Source organism: Pristis pectinata, chromosome 28 (assembly GCF_009764475.1).
Source record: "Pristis pectinata isolate sPriPec2 chromosome 28, sPriPec2.1.pri, whole genome shotgun sequence".
Lineage (NCBI taxonomy): Eukaryota > Metazoa > Chordata > Chondrichthyes > Rhinopristiformes > Pristidae > Pristis > Pristis pectinata.
Genome location: NC_067432.1, coordinates 538,259 through 556,246, shown reverse-complemented (window position 1 = coordinate 556,246; position 17,988 = coordinate 538,259). Strand labels below are relative to the sequence as shown.

The 17,988-nt window shown below is 43.5% G+C and overlaps 1 protein-coding gene across 1 annotated transcript in view; it reads left to right on the top strand.

The window, feature by feature from the left end:
• Positions 1-1,532: 1,532 nt before the first annotated feature.
• pde8a (phosphodiesterase 8A) overlaps positions 1,533-17,988 on the top strand; it is a 132,853-nt gene continuing 116,397 nt past the window's right edge. The window contains exon 1 of the mRNA XM_052040167.1: positions 1,533-1,942. Coding sequence (XP_051896127.1) covers positions 1,754-1,942 — 189 coding nt within the window. The 5' untranslated portion in view covers positions 1,533-1,753. The remainder of the gene's footprint in view (positions 1,943-17,988) is intronic.

Genomic DNA, 17,988 nt, shown 5'->3' with positions numbered 1-17,988 from the left:
AAATGCATGGGAACTTCTTCTCGGCGGTATATCTCTGGAATACTCTACCCCAGAGGACTGAGGAGGTAAATCACTGTAGATATTTAAAGAGGAAGCTGATAAAGTTTTATGAAAGATCAGGGAGTTGAAAGCTATGTGGAACTGGTATAAAAGAGGAGATGAGGATTGGGGCAGATCAGTCATGATCATATTGAACAGAAGGGCAGACTTTAGGGACTGGCTGCCCTCTACTCTTATGTTCCTTGCTCTTGCACTCTGTGCCTTTATTAATAAAGCTTAGAAGACTGTGTGCTTTTGTGATTACTTTCTCAACTTGCCCTGCTACTTTCAACAAACTATATACGTATACCCCAACTTTTTCTTTTTGTACCCCTTTTAGAAATGTGCCCTCTCTTTTACACTGCTTCTTCTCACTCTTCCTAGAAAAATGTAACACCACATTTTTCAGCATTACATTTTACCCATTCCACCAGCCTGTTTCTATCTCCATGGTCTATTACAATCCTTCTCATAGTTCATGACTCTAAATTTTGTGTGATCTATACATTGGAAAGATTATACCCCTCAGAAACCAAGGCTGCCTCCGGTTGACTCGAAGATTTCCCCACTTTAAGTGCTGCCAGCCTTTCTAGTACCCCCTCTTTAATCAATTTTTAGCCTGTCTGGACTCCAGCAGTATCCTCTTGGTGAAGACTCATGTAGTCAGCATGTCCTCTGCCTCAGAGTAAGTTTCCCTTATGGGCCCAGCCTTTTCAGTCTTCCCTTATATCAGACGACTGCCCGTGGATTATCCACTGACTCATTGCACAAAGATTTTTTTTAACCTCCTGGAAATATGTTTCATCCCTAAAATTTACAAATAACGGCATTTTTGTTGCCATTTACAGGACAAGGCAGGTCATTCCCCTACTGACAAGGTAACCATTAGGTCAGTTTTCCCAAACATATATTCATGACCAGACAGTCCTTGGTTTCCCCTAACCCACCCAACAGATTCCAGTCACTCAGTGTCAAGTGACAGGAGAGCTTTAAACTGTGGCTTTCCCCAGTCATCTACCTTCCTCTCTTCTAAGCTCCAGCAGATGCAAGTTTATTTTTCCTCCCAAACAGACCATTCTACATTTTCCCACGTTACACTATATTTGTCACTCATTCATCTTCTCTACATCGCCCTAGGTTCTCTATGTCCTCTTCCCAACTTCCTTTGTATCATCAGGAAATTTAGCGACTGTGCTTCGTCCCAGGGTCATTCATACAAATGAATGGAGGTTGAAGTTCCAGCACGAATCCTAGTGGCCCCACCCATTCCCCGTGCCCACTGGCGGTGGGACCCACCCATTCCCCGTGCCCACTGGCGGTGGGACCCACCCATTCCCCGTGCCCACTGGCGGTGGGACCCACCCATTCCCCGTGCCCACTGGCGGTGGGACCCACCCATTCCCCTGACTCCCGCTGCTGCTTCACCGCTTTAAATCTCCCGCTCCGGCTCCAGCTGGTCCCCTGTGGGGCCTCCGCCAATCGGGTGGCGAGTTGCATTGACGTCAGCTGAGGTTAGGGGTGAGGCGGTAGCTCCGGACCCGAGTGACCGTCGGCGCGGCCCCGGTGTGACGGGGCCATGGGGCTGTGACAGGGCGCAGGGCCGGGCCGGGCCCGGCCCCCGATGGACGACTGAGGGCCTCGGCCGGTGCGAGGAGTGAGGCGAGCGGGCGGCGCGGCCGGGCCCGGGAGGAGGCCTGGCCCCCGCCCGCCCGCCATGGGCTGCGCGCCGAGCATCCACGTCTCCCAGAGCGGCGGGCTCCACTGCCGCGGCTCGGACGGCTCCAGCTCGCCGCACCGAGGCGCCCCGCCCGGCCTCCCCAGCACCGGCTCCCGGCCGTCGGCCGGCGGGGGAGCTGGCCAGAGCATCGAGGCGGAGAGCCGGGGTGGCCGGGCCAGGGTCCAGGTGAGGGCCGGCGCCGGGGCTGCGGGAAGGGGCGGGTGTGGGGGGGGGATTCGGGACGTGCCGAATGATGGCCTGACCGCTCCTCCCGTGTGTGTCCGTCCGCCGCCTCTTCCCTGCCCTGAGGAACCCGTGTCCACCCCCCCACCTCCATCCCCAGCACCCACACCCCCCACACCCCCCCCACCCACACCCCCACACCTCCCTCTGCAGCCTGACTTCTCCCACTCAAGGTGCAATGTTGGTCCGATGATCCAGCCGCTTGTAGAGCTCCATGGTATCTAACTTCAATTTTAGTAAATCCATCTGGGGTTTGTGCCTTGCACAGGGTCGTTGTTTCCATGTCACCTCTACTTTAAGTAGAATGGAACTAACACAATAAGTTCCCATTTAACTGTGAACCAGAGATGTTGGATGAACGGACTCCTTCCCTGTTGTTCAATTGTAAACATTCTCTGCTCAGGAGAAGACCGTGGCCTCTGTGCTGGTCAAAGAGGAGCTGTGTTTATTCTATAAAATTGTATGCCTTGTTTCAAAATGTCTCTAGCCTAGTGTACTGTATTTTGAGAGCACTAGTTATCTGGATAGAATTTTAAATGTGGGTTTAGAACATTGAACATAGTACAGCACAGGAACAGGCTCTTTGGCTGAGTATGCCTGCGGCAACCACGCTGCCATTCTTAACAAATCCCATTTGCTCACATACGTCTGTATACCTGTTTTCTGCCTGTTCACGTCTGTCTAAATGCCTCTTAAACATTGATATCGTTTGCTTCTGCCACCTCCCCTTGCAGTGTGTTTCAGGTACTTATTACTCTTGTGTACCTCAAATCTCCTTGAAACTTCCCCCTCTCACCTCAAAGCTATGTCCTGTAGTAGTTACATTTCTATTTGGGGAAAAGACTCTGACCCTATCTATGCTGCTTATAATGTCATATACTTCTATCAAGTTGCCTCTAAGCATCTGCTCCAGAGAAAACAATCCAAGTTCGTCCAACCTGTCCTGGTAGCTAATACTCTCTAATTGGTATTGGTTTATTATTGTCACTTGTACCTTGGTACAGTGAAAAGCTTGTCTTACAAACCGATCGTACAGGTCAATTCATTACACAGTGCAGTTACATCCTTGTGAAACTCTTCTCTACCCTCTTCTTAGCCTCTATATCCTTCCTACACTGTGGTGACCAGTACTGCGCGCAATACCCCTCATGTTTTGTGTAGAAATGTAAGACTAAAGCTGTAAATTTACTAGTAAAATAAGCAATAGAGCTAGTAATTTAATTTAAAATTCAGTATTTTAGAGATGCAAATAGATTACCTATGCTTCTATTCAATGTTGATAAAAGCTTTCACCATTCGTTGATCTTGATTAACTTTCAGGATGAATATTGGACAAAATTAAATGTGATTTATGCATCCAGCATCTGGGCACAAGGCAAGTGCAGTGTGGTTGAATGAAGTAATGGGTCTTCACTCTGCTCCAGCAATAAGCTTTAACTTCTGTTTTAAGAGTATTCCTTACTGTTCTATTGTCAATGTCCTGCTTCAGTTATCCTCTTGCCTTTGAACGAAGTTGCCATTTCAAGGAAAATATTTGTGGATATTAGGAAGTGTGTTGACACAGTTGCTCCTATTTTGCAGACTGAATTCAAATACAATCTCCAATTTTCCAGTTCCCCCTTTTCGGTGCTAGCTATACTCCTTTCATAATTCATCATTTGTGAGGCGGTGTGGAAAAGCAGTGTTCTTCCTCTGGGCTCTTGTCGTTGTTTCTCCCTATGGATGTGGTGATAGGCTTAGTGTGAAGTGATCACAGCAGTACCTTTCTTGCTGCTGTATGGGCAAATGTAGACACCAGGAGCCTGTACCAGTTCAGGTATACATAGATTTTTCCATCCAAAGGCCAATTGTATGGATGTTCACTTATCAATGTACATTCCCAGAAATGGATCAATGATATAAATGGCTTCCTCCTGGGGTTTAACATGGGCAAGATTCCATACCCTTATAGCAAGAGTTGGGGCACTAACATTCTTGCATGATGACCCTGTAACAAATCATCTCCTTGCAGTATTTTTAGTTTTGAAACAGATGTGTGAAGAGTTTGTCATGTTTTCCCAGTTACTGAGTGGGCTGTATTTTTAAGTAACTTTCTTCCTGTGGGAGGATTAAATTAAATCTTACAGCCGTCATTATAACCTGTTTCCTACCTATTGCCAAATTTGAGTTCCTGTATTCACAAAAATGCATAACTATTGAAAATAAATCTTAAGGCTTTTGGTTCTTTATAAGGAGGTGCTGTTGGAGGTGTGGTGTTGGTGCCTGAGAGTAGTATGTTCTTTCATTTGCACTGTACTGCCAGGATCAAATATAGAAGGAGCTGAATGCACAACACTGCCCCATATTACCCATGTGCTACAGCCCAGCACCAGTGTAACATTTCCACTACCCACCAGCTATGCAGGTGGCTTTATGAATAAAATAAAAACAGAAAATTGTGGAAATACTCAGGTCAGGCCACATCAATGGGGAGAGAAACAGCTAACAATTCTGGTTGAAGACCCCCTGTCAGAACCAGGAATGAGACAATAGAAGCTTGTTAAGCTGAGGGGAAGGGGAAGTCACTGAGGGTTAAGTTGGGATGACCATGGGATAAACTAAACAAGTTATCTGGTCAAGGAATGAATGAGAGCAATTGGAGAGTGAGAACATAAACAAACAGAAAAGGTTAGTTCCCCATCCCACCTACACTGACCTTTGTTTGTGGTCTGCTGCACCATTACAATGAGGCCCAAAGCAAGCTCGAGGAACAGCACCTCATCGTCTGCCTGGCCACATTGCAGCCTTCGACGATATATTGAATTTTCCAACCTTAGCTAATTTGCTTTCTTTCTGTGTCAGAACTGGCCATTTCTGCTTGCTGTCACTTTGGCTCATTTTCTTTTCTCTGCTGGTCTGGTCAGGGCATGCCTCAGCCTTGCTGTTGGCAATGGATTACAGACAGGAGCATCTTAATCCAACTGTAACATCAACTCATCTGGCCTTGTGCTATCACAGATATTCCCTTTGTTCCACCCATTTCTCTCACCTTCCTTGCTACTGAAAACTAACGTTATTTTTCTCTTTCCCAGTTCTTATAAAAGGTTGGAGACCTGAAACATTAGCTCTGTTTCTCTTTCCACACGTGCTGCCTGACGTGTCTAAATCCCAAGGGTCGGGTTAGATTTATCCCAGGCTGTTGTGAGCGGCAAGGGAAGAGATTGCTGCAGCTCAGGCTGAGATTTTTTGATCTTTGCTGGCCACAAGTGAGGTATGAGAGACTGGAGGATGGCAAATGTGGTCGTCCTTTTCAATAAGGTCAGCAGACTGAAGCCTGGCAAATACAGATCTGTGAGCCTAACATCAATAGTAGAGAAGTTATTTGGAAAAAAAACTCCAAGGGCAGGATAATTGTTCATTGTTCCATTTCTCAAGAAGAGAAATGGGGATAATGCTGGAAACTATATACTGGTGACTCACGTCAGTGGGAGGGAAGTTACTGGAGAGAATTCTTAGGGATAGAATATATGAGCAATTGGAAAACCTTGGCCTAATTAGGGGCAGTCAGCAAATCGTGTCTTACTAACTTGATTGAGTTTTTCGAAGAGGTGAGGAAGGTGATCGAAGGTAGAGCAATGGATGTTGTCTACATGGATTTCAGTAAGGCATTTAACAAGGTCCCTCTTGGGAGACTCATCCAGGTGCATGGGATCCATGGTGAATTGCCTGTTTGGATTGAGAATTGGTAATGGTTGACAGAGGGTAATGGTTGATGGGACTTGTTCTGGCTGGAGGTCTGTGACTAGTGGTGTTCTGCAGGGATTTGTACCAGGACCTCTGCTGTTTGTGATGTATCTAAATGACCTGGATGAAAACATGGGTTAGTAAGTTTGCAGACGATACCAAGATTGGCGGTGCTGTGGATAACAGAAAATTGGCAGAGAATACAGATCAGTTGCAGATATGAGTGGAGAAATGACAGATGGAGTTTAATCTGGCTGAATGTGAAGTGTTGTACTTTCAGAGAGCAAATGTAAAGGGACAGTCCACTGATAATGGCAAGACCCTTAACAGTGTTGATGTGCAAAGGGATCTTGGGGTCCAAGTCCATTGCTCCCTGAAAGTAGCTACACAGGTTGATAGGGTGATAAAGAAGGCATATGGCATGCCTGTCTTTATTAGTCGAGGAACTGAGTTCGAGTCCAGAGATTATGTTGCAGCTTTATAAAACTTTAGTTAGGCTGCATCTGGAGTATTGTATTCAGTTCTGGTCGTCCCATTCTAGGAAGGATTTCGAGGCTTTGGAGAGGTTGCAGAAGAGGTTTACCAGGATGCTCCTTGGATTAGAGAGCATGTGCTATGAGGATAGGTTGGACAAACTTTTCTCTAGAGCGGCAGAGGCTGAGGGGAGATCTGATAGAGGTTTGTAAGATTATGAGAGGCATAGATAAAGTAGACAGCTGGTATCTTTTTCCCAGGGTTGAAATGTCTAATACCAGAGAGCATGCATTTAAGATGAGAGGGGGTAAGTTCAAAGAAGATTGGCAGGGCAAGTCTTTACACAGTGCTGGGTGCCTCGAATGTGCTGCCTGGATTAGAGGGCATGTTCTATGAGGATAGGTTGGACAAACTCTGGTTGTTCTCTCTGGAGTGGCGGAGGCTGAGGGGAGATCTGATGGAGGTTTATAAGATTGAGAGGCATAGATAGACAGCCAGTATCTTTCCCCAGGGTTGAAATGTCTAATACCAGAGGGCATGCATTTAAGGTGATGGGGGTAAGTTCGAAGGAGATGTGCGGGGCAAGTTTTACATAGTGGTGAGTGCCTGGAATGCGCTACCTGAGGTGGTTGTGGAGGCAAATGTGATAGGGGCATTCAAGAAGCCCTTAGATAGGCATGTGGATGTGTGGGAAACGGGTAGGATATGGACATTGTGTAGGCAGAAGGGAATAGTTTAGTCGGGCATTTTATTACTAATGTAATTGGTTCAGCTCAACATTGTGGGCGGAAGGGCCTGTTCCTGTGCTGTACTGTTCTGTGATCTGAAATAATTTTTTGAGGAATAACGCAGTGCATGATGAGGACTGGGCGGTAGATGTGGTTTACGTGAACTTCAGTAAGGTCTTTAACAAGGATCCACTTGAGAGGCTGATCTTAAAGGTTATGGTCAATGGGATCCAGGGCAAATTGGAACCAAAATTGGCTTGACAATTTTAACAAGGGGATGATGGTAAAGGGTTATTTTTGTGTTTTCATTGCCTGTGACTAGTGGTGTTCTGTAGGAGTTGGTGTTGGGACATTTGTTGGTAATATACACAATTGAATTGTATATGGATGTAGGAGGTATTAACAAGTTCACAGCTGATATGAAGATTGTGGAATTGTTGATAGTGTGGAGAGCAGACTTGAACTACAAGGTGATATTGATGTGTTGGTGAAATGGCAAGTGGACTTTAATCCTGATAAATGTGAGGTGATGCATTTTGGGAGTACAGATAAGACTAGGACATGAATGGTAGGGTCCTAGGGAGTATTGAGGAATAGATCTTGGAGTATGTTTAAAGATCTTTGAAAGTGGCAGTGCAGGTAGATAATGTGGTTAATAAGGCATATGGAATACTGGCCTTCATTAGTTGAGGCATTGAATACAAGAGCAGGGTGGTTATGCTCCACTTCATAAAACATTGGTCAGATCTCATCTGGAATACTTTATGCAGTTCTGGTCACCACACTATAGGAAATGTGTGATAGATGAGAGGGTGTAGAGGAGATTCACCAGGATATTGCTTGGGATGGAGAATTTCAATTATGAGGAGAGGCTGGGTCTGTTTTTCCTGGAGTGGAGGTTGTTAAAAGGGGACATAATTGAGATGTATGAAATTGAGGGAAAGATTTTCCCAATTCAGAGGTGAATAAAACCAGATGTATATTTAGAGTAAGGGGTAAGAGATTTAGAGGGGATCTGAGGAGGAATCTCTTTTTATTAAGTATTTCTTAATAAAAAAAATTTAAGAAATAGAGATGCTGAAAGCATTTGTCTAGAATCACCTAGGCATAGAAGGTATGGACCAAGTGCTGGAAGATTGGATTAATATGGATGGATGCCTGCTGGTCGGCGTGGACATGATGGGCTGAATGGCCTGTTTCCCTGTTGTATTGCCCTCTATGCTGTGTATTTCCAGCATTTTCTGTTCTTCTAATTGACAACCAGTCCCTGCTGGACCAGCTCAGTCTGGGTCTGTATATCACCCAACAGGCAGACTGCAATGGTTTAGAATATAGATCAGCTGCAGTATTTTAAAAACACAAATTGCATATAGTACGATAAATTCCAGCTGAAGTCATTAATTATAAAAGATATAAATTAATGCAATTTTTAATTTGGAACATAGTGCTGCATTGTTATGATTTATTTTATAATTATTATTAGATTGACTGCCATTTAGTTACAACTGTACACAAACCACCTGAGCATAATACCTGCCACAATCACCATCTCCAATTCTATTTTCACACTGTTGCAGAATGTGCAGCAAATATTGTTGGCCATTTGGAACATAAACATTTTGTTATTTGCAGTAGCAAAGCAGGTCATCTACCCACTCGTGATACTAGCTGTTCAACTGAGCAGCATACATCCAGTTCCCTTTTTGAATATCATCATTCAATCTGCTTCCACCATCCTTCCAGCTTGTAATTTGTACCATGTTTATAAAATAACAATCCGCAGGTGCATTCTGGATGTTTTTTGCGGTCACCTTAAACCTGCGTCTCCTGGTTCCAGTTTCCGCTTGGTCAAAATCAGGAAGGATTTTGACCAATACTACCAAACTTTCCCTTAACCTTGTCTCCTCTGAGAAATGTCCCGGCTTCAGTCTCCCCACTGAAGTAATTTATTGTATTCTAGGAAATCTCCCCTGTAACCCATCCAAGGCTTGGCAGGCTCTGCCCAAAATTGAACACACTGCTCCATCTGGAATTTCCTTGCCTTTGTATTCTGTGTCCTTTTTAAGCTGAGAATCTTGTTTGTCTTTTAATGCCTTTCTCAATTTTTGTGCCTCCTCAAGATTTTTGTACCACACATTACATCAGCTCTTTTCTGCTTCTGCTTCTGCTTCTCTTCACCCATTTCTGGTCTCTGACCCAACATGTTAACTGGTTTCTCTATCTACAGTTGCTGCCTGACTTGCTGAGTTGCAGCATTTTCTGCTTTTGTTTAAAATCGAATTGTTCATATTATACCTTTCCCCATCCTTCCAGAATATATTACTTTTTGCTTTGGGTGAAATTTCATATACATCTGTTATTTTAATCAGTCTGTCCATTTAAAATGTGCTGTGTGATAAAGTGGGTAGTATATTTTGGGTTAGAGATATTACACCCAGAAATAAGCCTCTGGTATTATGCTGAGTAAACCTGTGATATTCTGTTAGTTTTGCTGTGAATGTAAAACTTGGTGCAAGAGGAAGTCATTTGGACTGGGTTTGGGTTGACCCTTGGTTAATCTGCAGTCAAGTGATTTAGGAGGAATAGCAGAAACCAGGGAAAAATTGTATTTTTATAGTGTCTTTTACAATCTTCACATCCCATAATGTTTTACAAGTAATGAAATGCAGTGTGAAATATAGCTGGTTGCAATGTTGGATTGGTGTATTATCCTAACTGTAGGGTCAGTGTGCCAAACTCAGTAAAAGGAATGGTTTCTGCATCACTCTACAAAATTTAATTTTTACAAGTAATCATCTACATCCTAGGCTGTCTATTGGACCCAGTGATTTCTTTGCACACCAGTTCTGTGGGATCTATAGACTCTGCCGCAGTGGTGAATGCTGTTTGATAGGGCACCTGGGTTGATTGTGATGTTGTGTGCTGCTTCTGTTTGTACTTGGCTCTGTAGGGATGATGTGCTCAGTATCTTCTCAGACGTTGCTGGTCCATTTTGAATGATCACAGGCCAGGGATTCCTATGAGTTGGTGTAGATGTTACATTTTTATCTGAAAACTTTGACAATATTTTTTTGAAATGTTTACTTTGCTGAGAGCCCCTTCTGTGCCAGAGCTGGAAAATGATTTCTTGGGGAGTGTGTTGTAAGGCATGTGGATAGTTGGCCTGCCCACTGAAGGTGGTTGAGCGATGAGAGCTTGGTGCTGGTGGTGTTGAGCAGGGAGAGGAAAACTGACATTGAATCAATGGTGCTAATGGATTTGTGGGGTTTTGCAGAGACAGTGTTGATGCTTCTCCAGTGGTTTAGAGGCACTTGCTGTAGGTTGTTCATGTCTCTGAGGCATGCAGGAGGGTGGGGAACACTGTTCTTGATAGACCATGAATCTGGTTTAAGGTCTTGGTATTCAAATGTTCTTTTTCTCTGTTGGCAGAGGCTTTACTGGCACAAGGGAGGGGCGAATTTTATCATCAATGTCTGCTTTTGCTGAGAGGTGGCTCTGGAGATGTCCAAAAAGGGAGCCATGTTTTCCAGGGTATTCTTGATCATTGTAAAAGTGTGGAGGAGAGGCAAAATGTGGTGGTGCTAAATGTTATGGAAAAATTGGCAGAGATTCTTTGACTTTGAGGAGTTTAGTGTAGGGCCCATCCTCTTGTACACATAACTTGGAAATTGATCTCCAAATATACACATGCAAGCACCTTCTGCATGTAAATTGGAGACTTGAGGTTGTGCCAGTTTCCCATTTGTTCTGTAGATTAACTCTGCTCTGGTGTGAACTTATTGACAGCTAACTTCTACTTAGTGGGTAATCTGATGAAATGCTATTCTGTTTATGGCCACTCTGTACAGATTGTCACTATAATAGTGGGTAATTGAAACCAGTGTTGATAATTGGGTAAATGTCTACTATATAACAATAAATATGAAATTGTAGAACAAACATCCATCTGTGCATTTGAAGTAGAGTGCTGAAAACGTTTGGGTCAGGTGCATTGTGGGAAGAGAAACAGATTTGGTGTTTCAGATCCAAGATCCAAGACCCTTCAACACTGGGAAAGAGAAATCGTTAGTTTTTAGTAGCAGAGGGGGAGGGATGTCAAACAAAGTGGACACCCCTGAAAGGTATGAGTAAATGTGGCAGTTAAAGCATGGACTGCTTTGTGTGATGGTAATAGCAGGCTGTGGGACATCCCCAGCAGGTCAGGTTGCAGTAAAAGAAAAACAGCCAAAATTACAGATAGATAACTGGTGGCGTTGTCCAGTTGTGGTTTAAACATTGAGTGAGTTAGTTGGCGAGCTAGATATTGAGTATGGAGGGCTATAAATCTGGAAGTTGGGGTGCTTTTCCTCAAGCTTGTGCTGGGTCTTGTTGCAACAGTGCAGGGAGGCTACAGAACAGGTCAGAGTGGAAGTGGGGTGGAGAGTTAAAGTGGTAAGCATCAGAGTTGCTCCTGCAGACTGAACACAGTGATTCCCAATCTGCAGTTTGATAGAGACCAGAACATGAACCTGAATTTGGATGAGGTGCAAGTGAATTGCTATTTCACCTGGAAAGGCTGTTTAGGTACCTGGATGTTGGAAAGCAAGAGAGGAAAGGACAGGTGTTGCAAATCCTGTGGTTGCTTGGAAAAGTTCCATAAACAAAGTGGTTGGTGGAGATGGAAGAGTGGAACAAAGTGAATGCCCTCAAAATGCTGAAAAAAAAAGAGCAAAGGAGAACGTGTCTGGTGGTGGAGCTGGCGGAAGTTGTGAAGGGTGGCATGGTGTACGTGGAGGCTGGTGAGGACCAGAGAGAAGGGGTGACAGCGGAAGTGCGGGAAATAGTTGATGAGGTTGAGGGCTCTGTCCATGACTGTGGGAGACAGTAGCTTGATGTTCATTGGTGGGGTCATGGTCTAGAGGGAAGTGTGAGGATGTCTAAGAGCTGGTGTTTTGCCTCTGTGAGAGCGGCCAATTCACCAGACCACAGGAGCATACCCCTTTTCTGCAGATTTGCTGACTCTGGATCTCTCCACCTCCATCTCGGAATAAGTTGGCCACCTTGACTGTACTTCTTCCCACCCTGTCTCCTGTCAGGTTTCCATTCCATTCTCCCAGTTCCTCTGGCTCAGTTGCATTTGCTCTGCCACGGAAGTGTCTTCCTTCTTCCCAAACCATGGGTTCCCCTGTACTATAGTGGGCAGAGCTTTGGCTGCATCTCATCTATTTTCTTGTGTTGACATTTGCTTCATTTGGTGATAAGGACCTTTTCAGGGAATGTTGTCTTTGATCTATGGTTGATTTCCTTTTGCAGTAGAAATGTCAAATACCAGAGCACATAGGTTTAAGGTGAGGGGGAAAGTTTAAAGGAGATGTGCAAGGCAAGTTTTTTAAAAATAGTGATAGGTGCTTGCTCGGTGCTGCCAGGGAAGGTGGTGGGTATAGATATGATAGCAATGTTTAAGAAGCATTTAGACAGACAACTGAACAGGCAAGGAATAGAGGGATACAGACCATGTACAGGCAGATGGGCTTGGTTAGATTGGCATTGTGATTGGGTACAGATGCGGTAGGCTGAAGGCCCTGTTCCTGTGCCTTCCTGTTCTATATTCTAAGGGTGGTGATCTCTAGATTATCTGCACTATGTGCAAATTGGTGAAAGGTCAATAAGATTAGAGAGGTAAATGCCTGACTCAAAGCTTGGTATGGGAGAAATGGGTTCGATTCTTGGGACACTGGCAGCAGTTCAGGGAAGGAGAGAGCTGTTCCATGGGAAAGTGGTCCACCTGAACGATGCATGGATCAATGTCCTGGTGAATTGCATAACTAGGGTTGTAGATAAGGCTTTAAACTAGTTAGGAGGGGAGAAGGCTCCAAGAACAGAAGTTTAATAAATTAGGAGGAAATGAGAGAGTAATGGTGCAGGATAGTGAGGGGATAGTGAGGGGATACTGTTCGTTCTAGTGTGATAGGCCAGGGCAGAAGATGTAAAAGAAAATGTGCAAAACAGCAAGTTCTGAGTGGCAAATAACTTAAAAGAAAAAGCTGAATGGTCTTTAGTTGAGTGCATGTAGGCTTTGCAACAAGATAGATGAGTTGGTAGCACAGATGGCAGCAAACAAGTATGATGTTATAGCAATTTACAGAAATGTGGCTGCAGGTGAGCAGGAGTGGGTACTCAATATTCCAGGTTATACACCTTTCCAAAGGGAAGGAGCTGGGGTGGCATTGTTAATCAAGGAAGGTACCAGAGCAGTTCTGGGCAGTTGAAGGAAGACATGAGTGGGAGTAGTCTCTAGAGCCTGAGAATGTGACCTCTTGATATGTTGTGCATAAATGGGGAACTATCAAGGGCATGTTTGAAGGGAATTGTGGAGTAAAATTTCCCATGATAATTGCATGTTGACTAGACAAACTAAACAGGCAAGGATATTGTAGAAGAGGAATTTGAGGAATGCACCAAGGATTCCTTTGTAGAGCAGTACATTGTGGAGCCTACCCAGGAATGGGCTACTTTTAGATTTCATCTTGTGTAATGAGGAAGGATTAATAAGGGACCTTGTGATTAAAGATTCCCCTAGGGGGTAGTGAGCACAATACGATAGAATTCTAAATGCAGTTTGAAAATGAACACCAGAGGTCCATAACCAGTGTCTTCAATTTTAAATAAGGGCAATTATAATGGAGAGAGGGAGGAATTGTCTAAGGTGAACTGGGGCAGTAGATGAACAGTGGCAGATATTCAAACAGCTGGTCTATAATGCTCAGCAAGAGTTTATTTCAATCAAGAAGTGGAATTCCATCAGGGAAAATCTGTGGTTAGCAAAAGAGGTAAAAGATGATGTAAATTGAAAAATGCAGTATTCAAAGTTCCAATGATCTGTGGTAGACTAGAATACTAGCAAGACTTTAGCATCTAGCACTAGAAGATTAAAAAGTTCAAGGGAGAAAATGAATTTTGAGAGAAACCTTGCATGTAGTATAAAAATGGGAAAAGTTTCTGTGGATATATAAATGGGAAGAGAGCAGCTAAGGTAAATGTGAGGTCTCTGGAGAATGAGGCCAGTGAATTAATAATAGCAAGCAAAGAAATGGAATACATTTTGTGCATTCATCTTCACATGGGAGATGTTGCTAATATCCCCAAGATATTGGATGGGCTAATTTTAAATAACATGGTAGAACTTTTTTTAAAAAAAAGTCCCAATTACCAGGGCTAAAGTATTAGAGAAATCAGGGAGCTTGAAGCAGAAAAGTCACCAGGACCCAATGGACTGGAATTTAGGGTTTTAAAGGATGTGACTGCAGAGATAGTGGACCCATTGTTTGGACATGGGTAAACTCTGGGGAGGGTACCAGATGATTGGAAAACAGCCAATGTGACTCCTTTGTTCCAAATAGGGGAGAGGCAGAAGGCAAGAAACTACAGGGCTGTTAGTTTAACAGCCATTATTGGCAAGATGCTAGAGTCAATAATCAAAAGGAAAATAGCTAATCATTTAGAAAAGGTGATTCTACTTTGTAATATCCAAGAAACATGACATAAAGGTGTGCTGGAGTTTTAATGTAATATTAAATCCTTAAAATTTGCCATTCTGGCACCACCAAATTATTGGAATTTAATTGCAGTTGCCTATCAGCCTAAAATTGAGGCTCAGGATCATGGGCTGTAAAGTGGAAGTTGATTATCTCTTTTGGGGGATGGGGTGGGGCATGTAGTGGCTGGCATGGACAAGGTGGGTTGAATGGCTTTGTTCCAGCTGCAGTGTGTAAAAATGGGGCCTTGGGTTGTTTTCAAATTGAATTGAGAATCTGGGAAAGCTCTAAATTTAATGGAGGGATGAGCTTTATTAGAGCAGTAATGGAGAGGTGAGAGTAAAGGTGTGCTGGAGGATTAAAATGAGAAGGAACAAAGTCATGTTTGCAGATTGTACTGCTGCTTAACCCAATACCCATGTTCAATCTTTGGCTTCCTGAAGGTTGAGGAGACAGCACATGGTAAATACAGTGTACTAAATTGAGATGAGTGCCAGTCAATTCCTTTTTCCCTGGAAAATGTTGACAGTGCCTGGGCAGTGGCAAGAATTATGATTACAGTGTGCAGGGAACTGCTTAACTGCTACAGCTTTGAATTTAGCTGGAATATGGTTCACTGATGCAGAATGACCTCAAGTACTTTACCTCAACCTTGTTAGGAGTTTGAAAGCACGCCCTGTTCAGTATGTCTGGCAGTTTCTATCATTTCATATATTCAGGACTTGTAAGTGATTTGTACAGGTTCAGTTATAGGTAAAACTGGTGTGCTGCTGAACATTGTGGATCAGGCATTCTACGCAGCTCTGGAGGGATGTTTCTTTGAGATTCCTGATCTGAGAGTGTTTATAGGTTGTGCAATGAAAGGATTTGTGCAATGTCCTAAGTGTTGTATGAAGGCTGAATGTGCCCTATCCCTGAGGAGCAAAGGTCAGAATCATTGTAATATGAATTGGGCAATGGTTCCTTCCAGCCCATTGAATCCCTGCTTCTAACTACAGTGTCCAAATAACACTGTCAGCCCCTACAGAGATACAAATGGAAGTGGGCCCTTCAGCCTATTGAATCCATGCCAGTCATCAACCATCCATTTGCACTTAACCTTACATTAATCCTATGTTTATTCTCCCTACGTTCTCTTCAACTGCCCCAGATTCTACCACTCACTCACACACACAATAGAGGCAGTTTAGAGTGGCCAATTGACCAACCAACCTGCATGTCCTTTGGGATGTGGGAGGAAATCGGAGCACCCAGAAGAAACCCCCACAGTCACAGAGTGTGCAAACTTCACCCAGACAGCACTGGTGGTCGGGATTGAACCCATGCCTCTGTCGCTATGAGGCAGCAGCTGTACTACTGTGCTGTCTGTGTGGGAGCTTTGCGCAAATTAGTGGCTACGTTTCTTACATTGTGACAGTGATGAGATTTGAGTCTTTTTGGTGTCATACTGAGATCACGTAAGGCTGTACATAAATGGTTTGATGTTGTCCTAAGGACTGTATGTGTTTCAGAATAAACATAAATCTGTGAAAGATTGTTTGCAGTGACCTTGCCTGCTTCTCACAGGGCCTTCAACCTATGAAAAACTGGTTGAACAAAACCAGTGGGGGAAGTGGGTGGAATTACAAAGGCTGAGAGCTTCTGTACCTCTGCAATATGAAACTATACTGTCTCTGGGCAGAATTCAGTGATGGAATTGCCACATGAACGCGTCTAGAATTTTGTGTAAAGATAACTAACTCGCAGCACATTCATTAGTCATTCAGGATTACTTCAGAGTTGGGGGGGAAAAGCCCTGTGTCTAAGTTTATTTCATGCTGTCTGCTTTGAAAAGTTTTAAATTCCAACCGAAAATTTTCTGGGAAGAATTATGACACCATACTTTCTGCTTGAGGGAGAGCAGACAGGGCTGTAGTTCAATGTCTCATCTGAAGGGCAATGGGCAGCACCAGTGGCAGATATAGCTGAACTGTCAATCTAAATTTGTCTTCAAACCTCTGATTTGGAACTTGGTGTTTGTATCAGACATGTATGCTACCTAGTGAGCCACAGTTGGCAATAGATTGTAATTTATAAGAAAGCCATTGAAGGGCTCTGAGTTGTATGTTGTGAGTGTAATAGCATCAGGATTTGGATTGCATTATGATATGCAGGGCTGTATTGTTGGTATTGGCCTATCATTGGATTATACGCAGTATAAATGTTCCCAGATATGTGTTTACACTAACCCATAAAACCATTTTACCAATTCATTTTTTTAATAAACTTTGTGCATATAAATGGTTTTGACTTTATCGAATCTGACTGTTCTGTGGAAATGTTTGAAGGTTCTTAATCTAGGTTCTTGTTCAAAATCCAGAGCACTGAAATGTATAAGGTATTTGGGTAATGGTTGAGCCTTAAACCTCAGGAAAGCTTGTATAATATCTAACTTTTAAAATTTAAGGCAAATGAGGTCTGAAGGGTTAGAGCTCTTATTTTAGGAGACTGTTAACTGTACCTTTCAAGAAAAATCATTTCTTCTTCAACTAACTTAATCTAATCAGAATTTGTATTGTAGTGGTAGGGTGTACTGGCTTGGGATCCATTACACCCTACCACTACAATACAAATTCTGATCTGAAAACCACAGTCTGGAATAAAAAAATCCAGAATTATAATCTTATGGGATTATGTCACAGTGTTAATTACTAATGTTTGGTGTCTGTGGGTCCAGTCAGTTTAATAATGTGAAGTGTGTCGTAGTGTCAACAGATTATTTCAGTTTATTGATCTAGTTGTCTAAGCAACAGTTACTAATTTTTACAGAAGCCTGCCTTCATGTAGATAAAGGACATTAGAAGCATGAGACTGAGACACTGGGATCTGGAGCAAAAAACACACAGCTGGCAGAACTCAGCAGGTCAGGCAGCATTTGTGGAGGCAAAGGGATAGTTGATGTTTCAGGTCAAGACTCTGCATCAGGATTGAGAGTGTAAAGGAGAGCTGGTATACAGGTGAGGGGTGAGGCAGGAGCTGGCAAGCAATGGGTGGATCCAGGTGAGGAGGGGTTGATGAGCAGATAGGGCCAAGTGGGAGAGGAAGGAGCAGTGATGAGGCTGGGAGAGATTAGTGGAGATAGCAAAGGGTTGTAGATTATGGAATCTGATAGTTGTTTTTTATTTCTTGTAATTTAGAGTACATTTGTGTATCTGCACTACTGCTGCCACAAAACAACAAATTTCATGTCATATAAATTGGTAATAATCTGATTCTGAAAGAGGTGATGAGTGGGACCTCGTCATTAGCCTTAAGTTCCATATAGGCAATGTCCACATCCTTGCTCATATCAATCCTCTTGGTTACCTCTTCAAAAAAAAATTCAAACAGATTTGTGAGACATGATTTCCCACGCACAAAGCCGTGCTACTATCCCTAATCGGTCCTTGTCTATCCAAATGCTGGTAGATCCTGCCCTTCAGAATCCCCACCAATAACTTGCCCACCACTGATGTCAGGCTCACCGGCCTGTAGTTCTCCAGCTTGTCTTTGCTGCCCTTAAATATCGGTA